At 56.0% G+C, this 22,320-nt stretch overlaps 1 protein-coding gene across 1 annotated transcript in view; it reads right to left on the bottom strand.

Moving 5' to 3' along the window:
• Positions 1–22,320, bottom strand: part of DSCAML1 (DS cell adhesion molecule like 1) — a 320,533-nt gene that overhangs the window by 71,962 nt on the left and 226,251 nt on the right. The window contains exons 4-9 of the mRNA XM_045892888.2: positions 21,140–21,415; positions 18,676–18,972; positions 16,790–17,062; positions 7,077–7,355; positions 6,560–6,679; positions 5,510–5,686 (exon numbers count right to left, since the gene is read on the bottom strand). Coding sequence (XP_045748844.2) covers positions 5,510–5,686; positions 6,560–6,679; positions 7,077–7,355; positions 16,790–17,062; positions 18,676–18,972; positions 21,140–21,415 — 1,422 coding nt within the window. The remainder of the gene's footprint in view (positions 1–5,509; positions 5,687–6,559; positions 6,680–7,076; positions 7,356–16,789; positions 17,063–18,675; positions 18,973–21,139; positions 21,416–22,320) is intronic.

Raw genomic sequence — 22,320 nt, 5'->3', positions numbered from 1 at the left:
TGGGTTCAGTCGGCCTGTTGTCCCCAGTGAGGCAGGCCAGAGTGGGCAGAGGCCTCGGCCGAGCTGGGTGCCAGAGGCAGGCATTCCCACAGAGGGAAGGGAAAACCAGCCCAGCCTTTAAGGAGCTCCAGTCTGGTGAGGAGATAGGCCCTACACAGGGACCACAGAAGAAAACCTTGGGCCAGTTGCTTGGCTTCTTCATGCCTGTTTCTTCTTGTGTGCTGAGACAGCTCTTATGAGTATGTGTGTGGGCATCCCAATCCACACATCCAGCCTCCTTCTGCATGCCCTGAAAATGCAGGGTTCTTAGGTCGAGGGGTCATGCTGGTGGTGGGGCCCATCCTTGGGAGGACAGATTGGGGAAGACACTGCGGAAGATCCTAGAGGTCGGCTTGGGGCATTTGGGCAGGGAATCCCCTGGGCACCTGGAACACGGTCTAGAAAGGGGGTTGTGAGCTCTGGGTAGCCATTTCCTTTTGGCCATAGACTCCTTGCCCTTTGGGAGGGGCAGGGGCTGATGAAGGCAGAAGCAGCCCTCTAGAGGAGGAACCCCAGTCACTGGGTGTAAGGGAGCTGCTGCTTCTGCCTGACAAGCAAGAATTTCCTTTGGGCAAATTTGAAATTAGGACCATCTTGGGTCACGGGATACACGGTTGTCTTTCCAAGGCTTTGTATCCTGCCCTCTGTACAGCAGACCTTGTCTACCCAGGCCTGGGACTTCTCTCCCTAGTGTGGGCCCCTCCACTCCTCCAGACCCCCCTTGGCTCCATCGTCCTGCCTCCTGCCTTCCGGTGACTCTGCAGCTGGGTGTGTGCTTGTGGAGGGCTCTTGGATCTGGCTTTAATTGGTCTGACATTTTGCTAAACAAACAAATCAAAACTTAGACCAAACAAAGAGCCCTTATGGGTTTAATTGGCCATGGGTTCTGCCTTGGCCCAATCACTGGAGCCTTTACAAAGTGGAGGAGAGTCTTGGGGGATATAACAGAACCTGTCTAATCAGGTAACCTGCGGCACAAGAGGGCCTCTGAGTCCAGGGAGGCACATCCAGGGATGGCGACATCAAAACACAGCCAGCCCCTCGCACCCCAGACTGAGCAGCCTGGCTCTTTACCTGCCTCTCCATAAAACATTCTTTTTGAAGATGGTTTATTTATTTTTTCCAATCTGCCAGTTGGAGGAGGGATTGCTTTCTCCCCCTTTTGGTCATTATCTCTCTCTCTCTCTTTTTTTTTTCATTTTAAAAGGGAGATAAAAGGTAGCTGGATGTGGTATTTTCTTTCGTTAATTATATTTATTTTCAACCAAGTTCTGGGAGGAGGTCTGACATCCTGAAAGGACCATGCGCACTGCTAGAACCATAGATTGTTTGAGCTGGAAAGGACCTTGGGATCAGTTAGTGACCAGATTCTAGCGCAGGCCTCTTATTGTTCAGATGAGAACCCCGAGGTCCAGAGAAGGGAAGGGATGGCTCTTGAATACGTGGCTGGTGAGTCACAGAGCCAGGATCAGCATCTTCTGACTCTGGGTCTTTGCACTTCCTACCAAACCATGAGTGCACAGAGGCGAGTTCTGGTCTCAGCTGGGACTCTATCACCCATTGACCTTGATCCAGTGCTGTACCTTCTTTAGGAAGGAGCTCTTGCCTGCCAACCTCACAGGCCAGGCATAGGAAGAACTCTATAAACTATGATGTGCAGGCCTGCGACAACCGCAAGGCTGGGCTATGAGCTCAGGTGATCACAGGCTCAGCTCACACCAATACTCTGGGGGTCAGGGAGCCATCGGGGCCAGTTGGGCCTGGTTGGTTGCCAACAATGGTCACTGGAATTCTGACTCCCGTCAGACCCCTGGGCTCCTGGAACTCTGGTTTGCTGCCTGGTATCAAAAGTCAATGCTACGTAGAAACAAAGTGTTTAGCTTCCAAAGTCCACGAGCACTCGAACTTTCATTTTCCCTGTCCATCCTCCCTTCAGTCTCCACCTGATGCCTAAGCTCCCAGCTTGCCAGATGACACTCGTGGACTGCCCTGCCTCCACATCCTTGCTGTGCTTTTTCCTCCGGGATGGAATGACATCTGTCGGTGTTGGTTCCTGCCAGAATCCTTGTGTTCATCAAGGCCCACTTAAGACTATTGCCTTTGTGGAGATCTTCTTGTCACTTCCTCATTCACCCCAAAGTTAAAATTGACTTCTCCTTCCCTGATTCTCTTTGTATCACCTTGTTTGTAGCCTTGTAAGGTACCTGTCATTTTGTGCATGGTAGTTGTTTGGGGTCTGTGTCTACCTCCTCCTCAAGATTCTAAATTCCCTGAAAACAGCAACTCTGTCTTACTCATCACTAGATATTCAGCCTCTAAAACAAATGATTACTATCAATTATTGCATGATATTGGGTGCCACATATTGTATTAATTGCTATAAGTGCATGTCTCATTTAAACCTTTCTGATGAGTAAAAGGTATTCTAATCCCAAACTTATTGAGGAGGAATTTGGGGCTTGCAGAGATCACCATCCAAGACTTCACAGCTATCAAGTGGCAGAGCTGGGATTTGAACCTAGGCCTGTCTGGTTCTAAAGTCTATGTTCTTAGTCATGGAGTTTAGTCGACCTATTTAGTGAGTGCTCAATGAAGATCTACTGAGTTATCATTGGAAACCATAGGGGTCAATGGTATAAACACTCCCCAAGAGAAGCCAACCACAAATGTCCGGTTTGACGCTTGGATGCTTTTTATGATGTATGTCCCTTTGATGTCTTTACTTCCTTTTTTCTGTTTGGCTAAAGTAGGGGTTAAGGTCAGTTTGCCTTCTGAGAGTTCACAAAAGTATGAGGTCTGACAGGGTGGCGCCATCTTGGGTCAACATTTCCGGGAGTGTGCATTGATGCAAGCCTTGAAATTGGCTTTGAGGTCTGGAAATGGCAGGTCTTCCTGTGGCCAGCTCTGCAAGTGGGTGAGGGGAGCATTGTTGGTGAGTGTTTGAGATGGATTAAGGGATGGCTAGGAATGGCGCGCCTCCAGCAGTCTGATGGGTGACGCACGCACCTGGGTCCTGAAGGTTCTTCCCCACCTTCCTGTGCCCTTCCAACTGAAGTCAGAGTGGGGAAATGGGAGAAGGCCGAGGGTGAATGAAGGCGGAAAGGGCAGAGCAGCAATGGGGGGCGGGGGGACATGCAAGGGGAGCAGCCGGGGGTCGGTTACTAGAGCAGTATGTCTATGTAAATACATCAGGAGGCAGAGGGGAAGAAGCTCCCAAAGAAAATTGGGAGCCCCCATGCCCCACCCCAGTGCCCACTCCCACCTCCTGTCCACCGTCATGGGAGCTTCTTCTGGCTGCTGGATACTGTGTAGCCTGATTCGGGCGGCTGCAGAAGGGCCGTCAGACCCTCCGACCCCAGAGAGAGGCCGTGCCATGCTCAGCCCTTCCGTTCTGGCTGCCCTCGGGCCTCCAATGCCCCTGGCCCTGCTCCTCCTGTCCTGTTGCCATTCGGGGGGGTGGCACGGGGCCCCTAACCTGGCTGGGCAGGTCACCAGGGAGCATGGGGCTGGGATGCAAGGGGGCGTTTGCCACAAAGTGTGTCAGGAAAAGGCCCTCCAAGGAGCACACACGTGGGAGGCGGCGTGAGAGAGCTCAGCTGGAAGACAGCCCGGGGCTGAGGGTGGCGGCGGGGTGGAGGCCCTGTGAGGAGGTGCTGAGAGACACCGAGGCCCAGGCGGCGGGGAGGGGGGTGCGGTGAGCGGGAGAATAGGACCCGAGGTGTTCGTGAGACGGAGCAGATGTGAGAAAGGCGTGTGCGCGTGTGCCTTGCTGTGGAAGGAAGCAAAGGAGAGTGACAAGGTGGCTGAAAATAGGACGAGGGCGAGGGGAGGAAGGAACGAGGTCCAGATTCTGCCCACAGGTGATGGGGGTGGCAAGAAGCTCTTCAGGAAGAGTGGGCCAGGCGTTGACACCACTGTGGGTGTGTGTGTGTGTGCGTGTGTGTGTGTGTGCGTTTTGCACAAGCTCACAAGGCTGCCCTGGATTTACAAAATGGGCTTCCTCTGAGTGTCTCTGGGTGCTGCGTGGCCAGTGCCGGGCGGACAGCACAGGAAAAATGCAGGGCCCGAGAGGTGACGTGACTTGCCCCGGGTCCCTCCAGGACATCAGGGACAGCCTGCTGGGAACTGAGGCTCCTCACAGAGCCCACCTCCTGACCGCCGGATTACCCATCGCCCATGTCCCCTCCCCCCCCATCCCACAAACCGGGTGCCACAAAGCCACAGCCACGCTTGTGTGGTGGAATCCCCTAGCTTCGAGGAGAAAGAGCAAAGAAGAAAAAGGAAAAAAAAAAGCCTAAGGGTTTGGGCTCATCTCTGCTGCTGACAGTGGGGAGGTAAGGATCAAATTCCAGGGATGGTTCCACGAGGGGCCTGCTATTCCTCTCACCTCACGCAGGCAGAATTAGCGAAGTTCTCCCCGGCTGAGGGATGTAGATTGATTGCCTGGTTTTATTAAGGACAAAGTGCTTTTTGATAGTGTGAGGGAAGCAGCTCCCCAGGGTGGGGATTCCGGCGCCTGGAGCTCCCCGAGCATCGATCGCCGGGGCTTCCCTGTCTTGTGCTGAGCTGAACGCGGGCTTTGGCGAGCGATAAAGAAGCTCTGATTCTTTGAGGAGGGACCCCACACCGGGCACTGCCCTCGGCGGTCATTCCCACACCGACCCTGCAGGGACTGACGGTACCAATAGCAAAACTGGAAAGCCTCTGATGGCTGACTGGGTGCCAGTTACCACAAGGGCCGCTTTCTACATATTATCAGACTCACTCTTGACACAGAACAGAACAGGTAAGGCTCTATTATGACTTTCATTTTCTCTGTCGGGGAAATGAGGTATGTACGGCGAGGCCAAGCAAACTCATCAAGGTCACGATAATTACAACTTGGTGCCCAGATTCCCACTTGGCTAAAACACAGGCTCTCACCACTGTCCTGCATGGCCCATGGTCCGTTTCTGGACACAGGGTCAGATGGACACGATTTCCCGGGGGCCCATTATACAGACCCCAGGACTCTAAAGGGATAGGCTTATCTGGCAGGAATATCTGCGTGTGACTCAAGAGAATTCAGGGATATTCTGGGCTTCTGAGGCCGTGAGGCCAGCTCTGTGTCTGGGATTTAGAAGCCACAGACTGAGCACTGAGTGATGAGTTTCGTTGTTCTTTTAGCTTTCCTAAAATATCTCCCCCTTTCCCGTGATCAGTTCCTGTGTTACTCAAGCAGTGTGGTGGGGAGGGTGGGCTGGCAACGAACCTCCAGCACAGGGAAGAAGCTGGAGCCTAGACAGGTGGGGTGACTTGGCCAAGGTCACGGGGGTCTGAGTCCCCCACCTGAGGGTCCCGAGTGCACCTCTGACCAGGAGCCCTCCCTGCTTCCCACTCACTGATAGGACAGTGGCCACTGCGTGAGTGTGGAGACGGGCCCTGGCCTATGGTCGGAGGGCTAGGGGTGCCGTGTGCGGGCAGGACTCACTCTTGACGGTGAGGAACATGGACTTGCTGATGTCGGTGCCCACGCCGTTGCTGGCCTGGCAGAGGTAGTAGCCCATGTCCTCTTCCAGGACGTGGCGGATCAGCAGCGAGCTGTTGGCCAGGATCTGGGTGCGGCCGGTGAGGGGTACCGGGTGGTACTGCTGTGGGCTCCCGCTCCCTGGAAGGAGGCGGCCGTTAGGGGGCCGGCGCCCAGGCGAGCACGCGAGCTGGGTCAGGTGGGACTGCTCTAAGGGACGCCCTGGTGGCCTTCTCTTGCTGATCTAGGGCTATCATGTAGCACTCCCAGAGTACTCTGGGCGACTAGAAGAGCCTCACAGAGGTCTGGCCCTGCCCCAGCTCTCAGGTGAGGGGCTGGAGTTGGGGACCTCAGCTCAAAGCCCGCCTTGGCACTGAGCCTCAGGGCTGAACTTGGGGACGAAGAGTTGTCTTCAGGCCACTTGGCCACAGGCAAAGGCAAGATGGAACCCTAAAATGGCAGCTGCCTGGTCCTGGACAGCCAGGCCTGGGAAAGAGGCCAGCCATCCTCCAAGGGGGCTTTGTGGTCCCCTCCCCATTCCCCCAGTGTCAGTGATGGGCATGGCTTTATGACAAGAGCTTGGCATGGGACTTAGATACCAAACATATCCTTGGGATGCTGTTAGGCTCCAAGAAGGACCACAATCCCAGAATAGGTTGATTGGTGATGAGCACGGGCCAAGGAGGTTCTGGAACCCCAAGCGGGGTGGGGAGGGCTGGGGAAAACAGATATACACTGAGTTCTAGGGCAGGACGGGGGAGGGGAGAGGTCAATCTGTGGGGTCTAGAGGAAATCTGGAGTCAGCATGATAGCTGTCCCCAGTCGGCAGACCCCTGAGGGTGGCTGAGAACAATCTCCAGAGCGAGTACAGTCCGGGGTCCCCTGAAAGCTTAGAACCGAGGGCTCCCACCTAGGGCTAGGAGTTGTGTGTAGGAAAACAGGCCCAAGCCCCATCAGCTTCCTTCTCCCCACTCCCTGACCGTGCTCGGAGATGCTGGCTGGCCAGGGGCTCACCCTTGGCATGCTTCCACATGACCTTGGGCGGGGGGTAGCCATCCACTGAGCAGTTGAGCACGCCAGCTTTGCCGTAGATGCCGTCCTGGTTGTTGGGCTGCACCACAAATCGCGGGGGCACTGCGGGAAGAGGGAAGGTAGGGAGAAACTGATCATCTGTCTCGAACAGCTCTTCTGTGGTCTCTAACCTTCCATTCTGTGCCAGCCCCGCCTGGAACATGATCAAGTTCGGAAGAGGCAGCTGTGAAACTCAAGATGCTGAGGGCCTTTGCTGAGGACTGGGAGTCCCGCGTCCCAGCTCTGAGTCTGCCGATGGCTAACTGAACAGGGCTCTTTCCCTCTCAGGGCCTCTGTGTCCGGGCCCGGAAAGTAAGAGATTTGAACTTCTTGATCTTATTTAAGGCCCCCGCCGGAGCCAACATTCCCGCAGCCTGCGACTCAAACCCCAAATCTAGAGAGGCTGTTAGCGGCAGAAAGAGCTGGGCCCTCGCTCGCCCGCCCCGGCCCCTCTGCTCACCACGCACGATGAGCTGGCGCTCCCGGCTCACGGTGGCCGCCGCGTTGCTGGCGATGCACGTGTAGTTGCCGTTGTGCTTGAGGGAGACGCTGGAGATCTGCAGGGAGCTCATGAATTCCTTGCTCTCGATGGTCACGCCCGAGCCTGAGATGATCACCTGTCCGTCCTTCCTCCAGGTGATGCGGATGGGCATGTCCCCCGAGGACACCACGCAGGGGATATAGAGCAGTTGGCCGATGGAGGCGGGTGGGAACTCAAAGGGCTGGATTAGAGGGGGCACTGGGAAGGCAAGGGGAGTGCTGTTGTCAGGCCCTCCATGCGCCCCAGCCTGGCCAGCAGCAACTGCCTCATTGCCTCACCTCCCGGCCCCTCCGGCCCCTGGGGGTGTAAGTAGAGTTCCCCAGGGCACCAGTGCCTTGTCCTATACATGCAGAATGTCTTGGGGTGCCGCTGGCCCTTAGCTCTCATCCCCTTGCCCACCCAGGCCTGGACCCCCTGTCTCTGTGTAGGGCGTTGGCTCGCCTGCCTTAATCCTGCCCCTCAGATTTGTCCCGGTGATGATGTCTGTGCTTCATGATTCCCATCTTCCTGCAGACACTGCTTGGCGTTCGCCCCGCTCCCCTGCTGCTTCTCGATGGCCCCATGTCACTTTCTCATCACAAAGATACATCAGCTCTCTGGGGCCTCGGATTGACAGGGCTGCTGGGCCCCAGATGTTGGGCGTGGGGGAGAAGGTGGGCCTGAGACTGTCCCCAGCTCATGCCCCACAGCTCTGCCTCCAAAAGCCAGAATGCTGTCCCCTGGTCTCCTCCTGCAGTGGTCCCATCACCCACACCAGCCCTGTCCATTGTTATCAAGTGTTAGCACACTGAATCTCCTCCCCCCAATAATGTGATGTAGCTTAACCGTCTCCAGTTGAGGCTCAGAATGGAGAAGTCACTTGCCCTCGGTCATCTAGCTCCTAAGAGGTGACAGTGGGATTAGAGACCTGGTGTCCCTGCTCTCAGGGTCCACGCTGCCCAGGTGCCTCTCTGAGAAAGCCCCAGACATGCCCAGCCCAATGGCTCTTTTGTCTCATCAGTGAGCTCCCCTTGGGTAGCAGGGCGGAGCAGAGAGGGTGCCCTGTCCTTTATGAGACAACCAGTTTGCTGTTCATCCGGCTGAGCGATCTGCACAGCCTCCCTCCACCCAGAGATCCAGCGTGCCTCACAGTCCACATCTTGGCCCCTGGGGGGCTTGTCTGGAGCCTGAGCCTCTGTGAGAGGGATCCTCCTTTCTCAGTTCTGGCTAGGGCATCAGCCATTATCTTTATGATAACTCAATTAGGCCACAGCGACTTCCCCAGCAAGTGGGGGGAGAAGAGAGAGAAGGAGACAGACAATTAGCTTAACAAGGATGAGCACCCAGTAGATGAGATCTCCTTTCTGCAATCAAATAATTAAATTACAAGGCTGTCCACAGTCCTCTGGCCTTCTCCCAGGCTCCAGCACCCCGCCCCCCTGGGAAGCCTGCCGCTTTCCACCCTAGGCCCACCCAAAGTGGCCACCAGCAGAGGTGAGCCCTGGGGGGAAAGGATGGTGGCATCCTATGCATGCCCAAGGCCCTCTCTGCACCCCAAGGATTTTCGGGGCTCAGCAGGGAGCTTCCCCAGCAGAGTGGTAGGGTGTGGGCATAGAATAACCCACTGGCAGCCCTTTGGATCCCTTGGAAAGTTCTTGATCAAGAGCCTAGGTCCAGAGGAAGTGACATTTAGGAGGGATGGGATGAGAGCCATACCCTTCAGCAGGGTGTTTAACTGACCTTCCCAGTGTCCTCTCCCACCTTACTCTCCATCCTGCCACAGGGGCTCCATCAGTGTACCACGACCACCCAACGCTCCAAGTCTTAGCCTGTGTCTTGTGAACACAGCTGGGCATTTGTCCTTCCTATTCCCATCATGTGTGCTCCACCAAGGGCCCAAATCTAGGTCCAAAGTCCAGCCAGGTTTTCTGGGGCTCTGGTCATTATCTGGATCTCCCCATCCCCATCTCTGGCTGCCTATTGCCCGGGTTAGGGCCTTGCCCCAGTATTCTGGGTGGTTTGCTGGGCCTTGGGGATCTCCATATGAGATTTCTCTGGAACCCTGACTCTAGTGATGGCCCCATGCCCATTGCTGAGATTTCCCAGAGGTCCCTCTGTTGGGCTCTGCCGATCTCCCACCCTGCCCCTGGCTTGTTTGGATGGGACCAAGGCTTCCGGCCTCCTTGGACTTTTTGAGGGAACTGTTGCAGAGACCCAGACCTGCCTCTAGTTTGTTTCTCTAGGCCAAACAGAACCAGGCCTGATCCAGTTCTCCTTCCCACAGAGGCCCAAAGCTAGAGCCCGCAGGCCCCATGGGAAATGCCTCTTTGTCCACTCAGAGCCTGCTCCCGTATTACCTCTTCCGTGAGGCCTGCCCTTGTCCCACCACACCTGTGCACACCTTCATCATGGCACCGATCACAGGGCAGGAGGGTGGCCGTTTGCATTACCGCCTTCCACAGGAGTCTGGGAGCTCCTTTAGGGCAGTAACTAGGACTTATTTACCTGGCAAATTGCAGGAGCCCAATAAATGCCTGGCGGGTGAGTCAATGAATGAACATATGCTCAGATATTATTTCCTGGATTGACTTAGAAGTTTAATGGTCACGGGGGCAAGGGGTAGGGAGAGCACAGGATGGAGGTCCATCCAGAAAAAGAGGGGGATTTCTATGCTGTTCCTCAAGACGCTGTATTTATGCTATGGAGTTTTGGAACCAGGAGCTTATCCCTTGGTCCTTCCTGGGGGTCAGGCCCTTGCTACCATAGCCCCAGAACCAGCTCCTCTGCACACTTGAATGTGACCCAGGGGAGACTCAAGGCAGTGACAGGCTGCAGAGGAGGATGTGTGGGCAAAGCAAGGAGCTGGGAGGTTCTACCAAGGAGGAGAGGACTGAGGGGCTGTCAAGGCCGAAGGACCATGCCCTGGGGGTGGATGGTCAAGCGCCATGCTTCCTCTGTGAACAGAGCAAGTGGAGAGCAAAAGACTGAAATTAGGCAGGGAGATTTAGCTCAAGCAAGGGGAAGACTGTCTTTCTCAGTAAGAAGGGATTTGGATAATGGAACAAGTTGCTAAGGCAGGTTAATTCATTAATTAACTAATTCATCTAATATTTATGAAATGACTAGTCTGCGAAGGCATTATTATGCTCCGTGTGGGCTGGAGAAAGTAGAAACATGCTTAAAATACAGATAGAACCCCCAGGAGCTCATCATTTGCTAGGGAAGGCAAGATATTTCCCTCAATGATTATTGGACAAGTGCCACCTGAATATACAGATGCTGAACTCTGAGCCGAGAGACCTATCATCTGACTGGGTGACCGTAGCCTCCCAGAGGAGGTGGCATTTGGGCAGAGAGCTAAAGGACAAAAATGCTGTAAAAAGTGCATGGGGTGAGAGAGAGGGAAAAGGCTGAGCCATGAGGCAGAGGCCAACCAGGGGCTGTCCCTCCCTTATGGCCTTCGGGAATAACATGGATGGCTCCTGAGAGCCCACTGGAGTGGAGCCAACCAGTATCAGGAGCCAACCAGTATCCATCTGGGGGGTAGGCATTCACCTGGGCTGGCTAGAACACTCAAGAGCACAATTGTCCTGTGGGAGGCAGACGACCAGACAACTTGCCAGAGATCCAGGGCAGGCTCCTGGCCCCCCTCCACCCTTTGCCCCTGCTGCAGGCTGACAAGGCGGGGTGATGCTGTGGTTGATAAGTGTCCCCTTGGGAACCCTTTGGTGGGAGTGCTAGGGGCCAGAGCCGCTCACAGAATTTCTTGGCTCCAGGCTTCTGTTCAGATACCCCCATAACTGCAGGCATAGAAGGAGGGAGAAGAAAGTCTAGGGATCCCGGCTCCTTCACAGGCTCGCTGAACAGCGGGAGGAGCCCCGTGAGCGAAAGGCTCTGAGAAGCAGGGTGTGGGGGCTCAGTGATGGGTGCATGGCCAGCTGCCCAGATGTGGGGGTGCTTTCTGACCCGTGAGTCAGTAATGTCTTCCCCAACGCTCAGACGTAGATGTGAGCTAATTGAATGTGTGTCGGTCCATTTCTGCCTCTGGGAAAGCGATCCTCAGCAGTTGGGTTCTGACCACCTCTATTGCAGTGATGACCAGGGACCACTTGAGTGTCAACTGCACGAAGGGCCCCCTCTTGCCCCTGAGTCCCAGCATTTCCCCAATGCCCAGCCTGAATGTAGGGGGCACAGATGCCATGGGACCCATGGTCCTGTCTCCGGACGCCCTGCTCTGGCCACAGTCATCTTAGGGGAGAGGGCAACTCCGCACTGAGGGAGGTGGGGTCAGAGCAAGGTGCTACTATGGTGAAGAGGCCAGAGGACGGAGTGGCTGGGGACATACCGTAGTTGTGGCAGTCCAGGAGGTCTCTGGCCACCATAAAGCCTTTATGGCCACCTGCTTGGGAGTGTCGCGCAGACGACGGTGTGCTGACAGCCAGCCCAGACCATAAACTCTTTATGGTGTCTCTCATCATCTGTCTCTGAGACTGAGCCTTTTTATTTACTGCACCTGTTTAGCAGAGAGCGGGCACCAGGGGGAGTTGGGGCATCTGCCTGTGGAGCATGGGGATGGGGAGAGAGCCGTGCGCAGGAGCTGGGTTCTAGCCTCGGCCTCCTGTGCCACCATCCTGCTTCTGCCCTGAGCCTCCATTTCCGCATCTGAAAAATGGAGGAGTTGGACCAAGTAATCTCTAAAGTCTCTAATATTTTAGGAATAATAATAACAACTTCCTTTGGTGTCCTTTTTTTTTTTTTTTATACACAATCCTCTCTTCTCAGAAAGGCCTTCCCTGACCACCTTATTTAAAATCGCAAACCACTCTCCACTCCTCTTTTTTTATTTATTATTATTTTTTTAAAGATTTTATTTATTTATTTGAGAGAGAGAGAATGAGAGACAGAGAGCATGAGAGGGAGGAGGGTCGGGAGGGTCAGAGGGAGAAGCAGACTCCCTGCCGAGCAGGGAGCCCAATGCGGGACTCGATCCCGGGACTCCAGGATCATGACCTGAGCCGAAGGCAGTCGCTTAACCAACTGAGCCACCCAGGCGCCCCCACTCTCCACTCCTCTTGACGCTCTCATCCCCGCTCCCTCTTTGACATGGGGCATCTTTTATATATTTTATGCATTATCCATTTGCTGCCCCCCCAGAATGGAAGCTCCCTGAGGGTAGAGATTTTTGTCTTGAGCGTAGCTGCATTTGTAGGCTAGTGCCCAGAACACAGAGGGTGCACAGTAAATGTCACTGAATCAGTAGGCGCTCCTTCTACACCATCGTCCCCATCATCACCATGACCAGGGTCATCATCGTGAGCCCTGTCTGTGCACCGAAGCGGCTGTTTGCTCCTGTGTGCCAGGGCCCCTCTGCTGGGGAATAGGGCTGCCGGCAGGAGCTTTCCTGGTGCCCCCCTCTCCCAAGTACAACTGGGCACTCTGCTCCTATGGAACCCATTGTATCCCCTTCCTGTGGATTCTGGCGCATCTCTTCCAAACCTCCACATCTGCGGATAGCAGGCATTTGGCCAGGTGATTAGGTTTTTCGTAAGCCCCAACCTATGATCACAGAAACCCCCAACCCATTTACTAGGGTGGAAGGGGCGCTTCTCCAATGGCTCCACGCACATGGCAGGCACCGGTTTGGGCAGCCAGGGAAGACACAGTGTGGGTGGGGAGCATGGGCATTTGGGAATGAGCGTATGTGTGTGTCCTCTTCTGTTTGCTCTCCGCAGGGGCCTGGTGCTACCTCCCAGTCCCAGCCTTGCCGAGCATGGGCTGCAAGCCCCTCATGCCCTTGTTTTGGCTCCAGAGGCCCACAGAGGCTCAGCTGTGGGGATGGAGATGTTCTCTCACTGAGCTAAAGCCAAGGAGCCCCAGTTGCAGCCTGCCTTCTTAGTTAATTAAACATTCAGCCCGCGTGTCCAGAGATGCTTTTATGCTACATTATTTTTCAGCTACAGGGGGCCCTAAAGACATCAAATCTAGGCTGGATCTATGTGCCCTCCTCTTAGCATCCTGCCAAGGATGTCTCTGGATGCCCAGAGAGGAGCACTTGCCTTCCCTACAGCCCTGCCCTCCCCTGCCAGTCGGCGGTACATGCCCCAAAGCCCAAGTGGCCCACAAAGCATCCCCACTCTCTCCCCTCGGTCCTCCCAAGTTGCTAGGCCACAGCAGGCTCACTCGGGCAATGTTTCATATGGTACCACCTGCAGCCACCTTTTGTGGCTCAGGAATGATGCCTTACAGGAGGGTAGGGACGGAGCCAATATTTGTGCACACGTGACTGCCAACATGCGTGTGTGTGCGCGCACGTGCAACAATGGACATGTTAGTGTGCGTATATTTGTTGCATGGACATGCATATAGTAAGTACCAATGAGTACATGCATGCATCCTCATGCACAAAGGGCTCTGCACATGTGTGTGTGTGTGTGTCTGGTGTGTTCTGCTCTTAGCTCAGTGTTTGAAAAATTCATCAGAAGGCCAGCAGTCCCAGAAGGAATGGGGTCAGCAGGTGTTTCCAGTTCCTCAGAGCAGCATGGGTTTTTGCGCCTTCCTGCCCACAAGCCCATGGCCCCCAGAGAGATGCGGGGTGGGAGGGACTTCTAATTGATCCCCAGGGTCTAGTGCCCTGTCCCACCTCCACCTTGCCCTTTGCTATCCCCTGGCTCTCTGCTCTGGTCCCCTGAGTGGGATGCAGGTCCCAGCCAGGTGATGGTATTGGGCTCAGCAGCGCTGCCTCTGGACCTGGCCCGCCTCGCCCAGAGTCAGGGCCCCGGTCCACGCCCAGGGGCACCTCCTCCACCCTCCTCCTTGAGTAGCTCTTGGAATAGCACATCAGCTAATCAAGCCGTGTGCTCATAATCAGCTCTGATGGGTTCTTCTGCAAAAGTGCATTCTAATGAGGTGGGGAGAGGGAGTCAGGGAGTGGGAGGAGGGAGGACCTGAGCTTTCCAAGCGGCAGGGGCAGGGGGTCCCAGAGACCCGCACACAAATGCTGCTTCTCGGTCTGGAGAGAAAACAAGCTACCACCATCCTTGTAGGGCTGGATCTTCAGACCCTGAGGGCGGGGAAGAGGGAATGTGGGCACACATGCCCTGTACCCCATTCACATGCATGGCGTCTGATGGATGCCGGGCTTTGTGCTGGGTGTGGGAGCCACGCGTGCCTGGTGCATGGGCTCTGCCCTCTAGATCACACACACACACACACACACACACACACTCTCCCGCTTTCCTCTTGTCGTTTAACACAATCACAACAGGCCCAGAGAGTCGCTGAGACGGAATGCATCAGATTCAATTCATTAGGACTGATCGCTCCCTGAATGGGGTTGAATAATTGATGAGCAGAAGTAGCTTTCAGAATGTTCTGCGTACTCCGAGGCTTGCCGGAGCCCTGTTATTTATTTATTTTTTTTAAGCCAACAAACCCGGCCAAATGTTCACTGGTGCGGGCGGGCAAAATGAGTGGAGCAAAGGTTAGATGTTTTAATACGTGATGTTCACAACGTAAACTCCTGGTCCGCTGCTTGTAATGGAAATGGATACGGCAGCCCTTGACGCTGGGAGGGGGTAGGCAGGCGCTGCCGGCTCCTACCGCCACCAAGCTGAGGATGTGGCCTGGGGGTTGTGAGGCTCCTGCCGGCCCACCGCTCCAAGCGGGACAGAGGCCCGTGGCTAAGGAGGGGCCAGGGTGCCCCTCAGCCTAGCTAGGGTGTAGCAGCAGGAGGCAGGGAGGCTGACGCCGTTCGGGTCTCCTGTCACCTGCGCAGGCTTGAGATGGCCACGGCCCCACCGTGGTCGGGGCTCAAAGCGAGGCCTCCCAGCAAACCACTGTAACCCAGACTACTGTCTCAGTTTCAGCTCCAGAAACACTCGCCGTCTGGCACTGTAACAGGTGGTGGGTGCATAAGGATGCATGTGACATGTGCAGCAAGGGAGGGAAGTACCCACCCCGCCTTTTGCTGCTACTGTTCAGTTTCCTGGCTGTCCACCAGACACTTCCAGCTGCACCTGCATTACCACCACATGCTTGAAGGGGCCATAACCCAAAGCGGGCTCTGTCTCCCCAAATTCTTCCTTCTCCTAGACTTCCCTCTTTCTGTCCACAGAGCTGCTCTTGGATCTTGCTTCAGGCACCTGGGACCCACTGGGGCCTTCCCCTGTGCCAGGGCCCCTTCGTAGGCCTGGGACCGCCCTCCCCCCCCCGCCGTTTCTTCCTGCCTATGGGCCCCTCTCCACCCCGGGGTCCCGGGGATATGGAGAGGACCTCCCCTCCTTGCTGCCCTGGTGACAGGGGCTCTCAGCCTTCTCAGGGACTCCAGCTCTCTTCCTGACTCCCTCTCAGGGGGTCCCCAAGGCCTCTTCCGTTATTCCTGAGGTGGAGCGTGGAGAAAGCTTCCTCCTCCCAGCCCGGCCTTCCCCCAGCTGTGGGTTAGAGCCCAGGGCCCGGAGGTAGACAGGCCCGGGAAACATTCTGCTTCCAGATGACAATTTCCTGACTTCTTTGTGCCTCAGTCGTTTCTGCCTTGGAAACTGGGGATGAAATAGTACCTGCCCGAGGTAAGGGGGCAGTGCTGGTGTTTCATGAGACAGAGCGTGTTGAGCAGCCGGTCACAGCAACTGGTGTGTGGTGGGCCTGCCACAGCTGTATCCATCTTATTATGACAACGACTGTGGTCTGGTGCTAGAGACTAGCATGGTGGCCGGAGACCACAGCCTTCCTTCCTCCCTCGTGGAGCCCCAGGCTGGCATCTCCACGCTCCCAGAGCCTCAGGCTCTCCCAGGGCTTGAACCCACTCGGACCCTTACCCATTACGGCCATTAGTGACCTCCCACCCCAGCTGCCCGGCTTTGCCTGACGCCTCCTCAGCCAGGCCTGATGGGCCCCCCCTCCTTATCCTGCTCTGGAGCAACCAGGCCATCCTGCTTCCACTCACCGCCTGGAAAGTCTCCAGGCCTGGCAGTTCCAAAGAATGTATTTGGGACGGAGCTTGGCACACCCATGCAGCCCCAGAACCAAGGGGTCAGCCGTCATTGCTCACACATTCATTGAGTGCCTTAGTTCTACTCATGCGTTCACTGAATCTGCAGGCATTTAGCGAATGGCTACTATGGGCCAGGCACTGTGCTAAGTCCCCCTGCACAAAACACACACCCGGCCCAGGTGAGCATGAAGGGCCTGGGCTGAGGTTTTGTTAGGCAGTGCTCTGTAGGCCTCAAATAACATGAGCAGGCGTAGGGATGGGAATCAGACACCTACTACCTGCTCCCTCCCGCCAGCCTCCTGCTGCTTCTGCCCCCGGGCTCCTGCCTCTCGCCCCGTCTTGGTGGTCTCTGCTGGGCCCCTGCTGATGTCACGTGGTTCCCTCCTGACTGATACGGCCCGCCATCTCTGACCCGGCCTCTTGCCCAGAAGGGGACCTTTGTGCATCACCGGCCCCTCCTGCCTCACAGGTCAGGGCCACATTGTCCTGCGTCCCACCGAGGGACCCTGCATGCAGAGGTACTCGTCCCCCTGCCCCCTTTCTCCCACACACCCGCTCAGGACCCTCTTCCTTGGCCTGCCACTCCTTCAGGCCTGGCTGCTTCTGCGTGAGCCGTCGGCGGGGGAGAGAGCCCCGGTGGGCTCTGGCTCCGGGGGAGGCCTACCTTTGACAGACACGTGGACGCTCTGGCTGATGGACAGCTGGGGCTGGATGAGGACGCTGCACAGGTACTCCCCCTCATCCATGCCCTTCTGCACGTCGGTCAGCTTCAGCGTCCCGTTCTCGAACACCACCTGCCGGTGGTTGTCGGGCAGCAGCAGGGCGTCCTTATACCACTTGATGGAGTAGTAGGGGTAGCCGATGACCCTGCAGTTGATGAGGGTGTCCCGCCCGGCGACGGCGGTGATGTTCCTCATCGCCCGGATGCTGGGGGGGCCTGGGCGGGAGTCAGGAGGGAGGAGGAGCAGAGGAGGGACAAGCCATGCGGTTAGCCAGGGACAGCCAGGAGCTGCCCTGCGACTCTCTTCTCCGTTGCTTGGCTCTGAAACTCTCAGGGGATGGAAATTCAGTGGGGCGGCGGTGGCGGGGGGGAAGCCTGTATTGCAAGGCTGAGGCTGAAGCTGCGAGCACCCATGGTCTCTCCGGGACTCCCTGTTACTAGCTTCAGATGGTTGCAAACAGATATGTTCCATTCATGCCTGGGGCAAGAATCCATCCCCCTAATGGGATGGGGAATGTGAGCCCACTGAAGCCTCATAAGAAGTGACTGGGATTTGGGAGGGCAAGTTCTCATTTACAAGGAGATTAAGTTTTGCGGGTCACAACAGCAATGTGGAGATTTTGTTATTTTCATTCAACTTGTGCATAATGGTCTTCTACCAAAAAGGATCTCGTATATATTAAATATTTAAAAGGCCGTAGGAAGGTCTTCACTGGATGAGCTGATAATTTCCTTCCAAACAGGTTAAGTGCGTTTTGTGGTTCCTTGAGAAGGGGCCCTAAAAGGGGGACCCTGGTCACCCTGGCTGTGAGGAGGGGGTACCTTCAGCTGGGTGGCTAGGCAGGTGGCAATGTGGGCGTGGTAAAGGGGGCTCAGAAGCCACCAGGCAGGGAGCTGGAGTGGGTCTAGGAAACTCCAGGCTTCAGGTTCCCCACCCAGGAGGTGAGGGGCCGCACCAGGGGATCCCAGGACCCTGTAAGTCTGACCCTTCCAGTTTGAAGACAGCAAGGTAGCTAAGCGGGAGGCCACCTTTCTCATGCGGGGTCGGAGACCTGGCTCCATGGCAGCCACAAGTGCCCTTCCCCCACTCCTCCTCTGCCCTTGGGTCAGGGGTCACTGGAGGGACCAGATGAGGACCAGTCGGACCTGACAGGCCTGCAAAGAGCTTCAGAGGAGGCTCTTCTCACTGCAGTGACTTAGAGAGCTGAGATCTGGGGATGATCACCTGAGCACTGCTTCCCCCACTCCTGGGGGTGTCTGCTTTGGGACACCCCCGCCCAGCCCGAGCCTCCCATTCTTGATGGCTTGGGCCTTGGGAGGGAGGAAACTGGGGGAAGATTGTGCCCTGGCTCCTGGCTGCTTATACCTCCTGGAGTGATTTGGGGATGGCTCAGTGGGAGGACACTGGGAGCACAGCTTTGGTGGACACCCCCATCGAAGGCCAAGTCTGGCCCCACTGCCCCATTCCTGTCCTTGTCCTCACAAGGCCCTGGTAGGGCTGGTGGTTGCTAGTGGGGTGCTGAGTGTACCTGGGGCCAGAGAGATTTGATGGGGAGGAATGGGGGGGCAGGTCAGACTGGGAGAGGAGAAGGGGCAGGAGGAGGGGATGAGAATGCATAGGAGGGCACACTGTACCAGACACGCACGCACAAGAAAGGGTGACGGGTTTGTGGAGGGCAGGGAAAAGGGGAGAAAGAGAGGAGAGAGACCGCTACTAAAAGCAAAATGACAGTTAATAATAAGTACTAATCACCACAAGAATAATGGGAACCACAGAGATGGCAAAGGAACTCAAAAGCCTATTCTGATATTTAAATGTAGACAGGCACCTCTTACGTTTATTCGCGCCTGATATTCAGCACTGCCCACCGAGTTCCGCGCTGTGCATCGGTATACGCCCCCGTCGCGGATCTGGGGGCCCGTGACGTTCATGTGGCTGATGGTGGTGCCGTCCGACATGGTGTACTGGTTGGTGCGGTGGCTCCCATCCCGCACGATGGGCTCGTCGTCCAGGGCCCAGGTGACAGTGGGGGGCGGGGCGCCCTTGGCCGCACACATCAGCGAGAACTGCTCCCCGGGGTTGACCACCTTCTCGCTGAAGGACGAGACGATGCGGGGCGTGCCATCTGCAGGGAGCGAGGAGCCCCCCTCAGGGTCACCGAGCCACAGAGAGACAGCCCGGCCAGGCCACCCCACCCTGTGAGGTACCCATTATTATTGCACAGGATTTCTAACTCCTGGATTTGAATCCGCCCGCGGCCCCTTATGAGCTCTGTGTCTTTGGGCAAGTTACCTAACTTCTCTGAGTTTTCCCATTTCTTAACTATGGAGGATAGTGAATACACCCTCTCCATACCGATGCTGTGAGGATGAAATGAATAACTGCATTAAAGATGCTTTGCTCAACGCTTTGTAAGTGCCTGATAAATGTCAGCTCCTGTCGACTTTTCCTTTTCTGCCTTTCTCCTCCCTGTGTTAGTAAAGACAGGTCCTGGAAGCAGGACCTGATTGGGCTGGACCTGCAGAGTCCGATTCCAGCTCTCATTCCTGCAGGTGGGGGTCCGGGTGCTGTAGTCCTGTTAGCAAAAAGCCTCAGGTTTGAGGCTTAGCTGCCGCCCAGAGGCACTGGTGTGTGTGTGGCCATAACTTAAGGCTCCGCTGACCCAATAACCCTGGACAGGACAATTAACCCCGCTGCCCCACCTTCCTCCATGGAAGAGGGGGCGTGTAATTATTGAGCCTGGCCATCCTTCCCCACAGGATTGTTGTAAAGGGTTAAAGTACGTGTTATGCACTTTAACAAGTAAAAGCTAAGACAAACAACAAAAAAAAGTAAGGCCAATGTAACATGGCTCTCTACATCCCACCCATATTTCACACCAAAATGCTGATGTTAATCCAGTCTGCCAGCCCCTAGCCCCATTTCTGGGAGGGGAACTCTTACCTAAAACCAGGGGAGAGCCAGGTGCCTGGAAGAGCCTGGGACTGCCCACCAGGTTTGGCCCCTCTTCTGCTTCGTTCCCTGAACCCTCATTTCTGGCTGTCCCTCCTTCCCCACTCTCTGTCCTTCCCGCCAGCCTCATTTCCCATATCCCTGCTCTGAACTGGCCATTGACAGGCTGTTCTCTCAGAGAGGAGATGCGCTGTGTGGGGAGTTGGTCAGACAGGAAGTCCCCAGAGAGGTAAGGCTCCCATTTCAAACTGGTCTGTGCCTGGCTGGTGTGCTTCCTCACTGGGAAGAGGATCTGCCTGGACAAGAGGAGGCAGGGGCTGAGGGAGGGGCCGTTCACTGGGCCCTGTACTTAGGGTGAGGGCTAAGGCGATGCCCACTCCCATGTCCCACCTCCCAAGGAATGAGGACCCACAGGCCATGACAGGTAGACCCATGTGGGATCCTGATAACCTGTAGGACTTGCCTGGGTTTGGTGTCTTTGTTACGACAGTGAAAAATCCTTGGAAGCAATAGGATTGTGGGATTTTTGTTTTGTTTTGGTAGCAACAAAGGAGCTGGGGGACCACTAAATTTGTTGGTAAGGGTAGGGCCTCGGCTAATCCTCACTGTATCCTTGTGCAAATAAGAAAAAGAGGACTCCTCTGTGTGGTCACAACCTGGGGCCAGGGCTCATGGCCTGACAAGTGGAATTCAAGCTGGATTTCAGTCCTTACTCTTGGTCCTGCCCTGTGGGTTAGGCACTTTGTGCAGTGAACAACCTGAACAACCATATACAGATGTGCTGGGTGAGGAGCCCTGGGTGGTAGCAGCTTTAAAAGGAGAGAGAAGCATGTGAAAACCCAGGTCTGTGATAAGAAACAGAGCCTGCTGTGAAGAGACCTTAGTCAGGGAGAAGATTCGAAAGTCCATGAGACTGGAGGGAAGGACAGAGAATGGGGAGAGAGGGACAGCTGGAAAGAGAGGGCTCAGGGAAGAAGGCAGAGGCAGGGCTCAAGGCAGTGATTCCTGGTGGGCAGTCCCAGGGCCCCTGTGAGATTGAAAATCTCTGGGATCCTAAAGAAGACCTCTTTCGTAGGGAGGTTCTAGTAATTTTGGAGGGCAGAGGCAAGATAGCACGGTGGTTAAGAGACCTGAGTTCCGATCCCAACTCTGACTTTTGGCTGAGCTGTGTGACCTCAGGCAAGTGACCGAGCCTCAGTTTCCCCCACTGCAAAATAGGGAACATGAAGAAAAAGCATCTCCTCACAGGGCCCATGGAAGGACTGACTAAGGAGGCACGCGCCTGGACCGGTGCCTGCTCTCAGCCTAAACCCACCCTGGTGCCGGCCGCCCTAGCTCACCCTCCAGCACAATGATGGCGAAGTCCTGCGCGGTCTGGGTCTTGCGGGTGGCAAAGCATTGGTAGGCCCCGGAGTGGCTCTTCTGGGCTGAGGTGATGAGCAGAGTCTCGTTGCTGAGCCCGCGGATGGAGACGGCCTTGTCGGGCAGCACCAGCTCAGTGTTGCGATACCAGCGGATGGTGAATTCCGGGGAGCCCAGCAGGGCACAGGAAAGGATGACTGTGCTGCCAATCCCGGTCTTCAGCTTCTTTGGTGTCAGGGTCACGTGAAGGGGGTCTGGGCCAGGCCAGCAGGGAAGGAGCGAGGGGAAAGGCAGAGGGGAGGAAAACAAAAGAAAAGGGCTTTTACCGTGGAGCAGTGTGGCTGGGGGTGGGCTGGGGGAGGCCCTGGTTCTGTCTCCAGACTCCTTGTGAGGGGGACTGGGACTAGTGAATTCCCTCTCTAGACCTCAGTTTACTCATCTGGCAAATGGCAGGGTCAGGACTCTTGTTATGACGGCCTACACTTTCTTGACGGGTGGCCCTTGCCTGGTGGGCCTGGGGAGCTCCCTTCAGCTCAGAAGGAGGACAGGAGCTTGGCTGGCTCATCACCGTCCCTGTTCCCCACCCCGGAAAACAGGGAGGCACCCTTGGCCCCACCACCCATCTCTCATACCCATAGAGATAACCAGCTGCTATCTTCTGCCACTCTGACGGCCTTTATATGCACCAGATGATTCTGCTCTTCATCCGCACCTCCCCTGCTCTGCTGCAGGCCCTCAGCTCTCAGCCTGGACCCAGGCAGTACCATCCTCCCTCCATGCTGTGGCTGGCCACTGCCCTGCTCAAAACTTCCATGGTGCCCAACAACTTGGTGTCGGGCGGGCTGGCCATCTCTCTCCCCAGATCTCCATGGGCTTGGGGTTCTCTAGAGGAGGCTGAGGCCTGCAGGGGCCTAGGACCCCAGCAAGGTCACCCGGAGGAGGGGGGACAGCAGCCTGGCTGAGTGGGGCACAGTCAAAGCATGCAGGAGTCTGCTCATGCCAGGCTCCCCCGCGCTCTCCCAGAGTCCCTGCCCAGGAAATGTCAGTGCACAATGAGGCAGGTGTCATCCTGCTTGTCCCAGTCACCCACGGGGCCCCCAGGGCTCTGCCAGCTAGCTGTTCTCACCTTGCTGCCCCGCACGACTTGGTGACCTTGGGC

The sequence above is a fragment of the Mirounga angustirostris genome, unplaced genomic scaffold, assembly GCF_029215605.1.
Source record: "Mirounga angustirostris isolate CCGP_5_RB_7025 unplaced genomic scaffold, mMirAng1.0.hap1 SCAF_13, whole genome shotgun sequence".
NCBI lineage: Eukaryota > Metazoa > Chordata > Mammalia > Carnivora > Phocidae > Mirounga > Mirounga angustirostris.
This window is presented reverse-complemented; position numbering and strand designations above follow the sequence as displayed.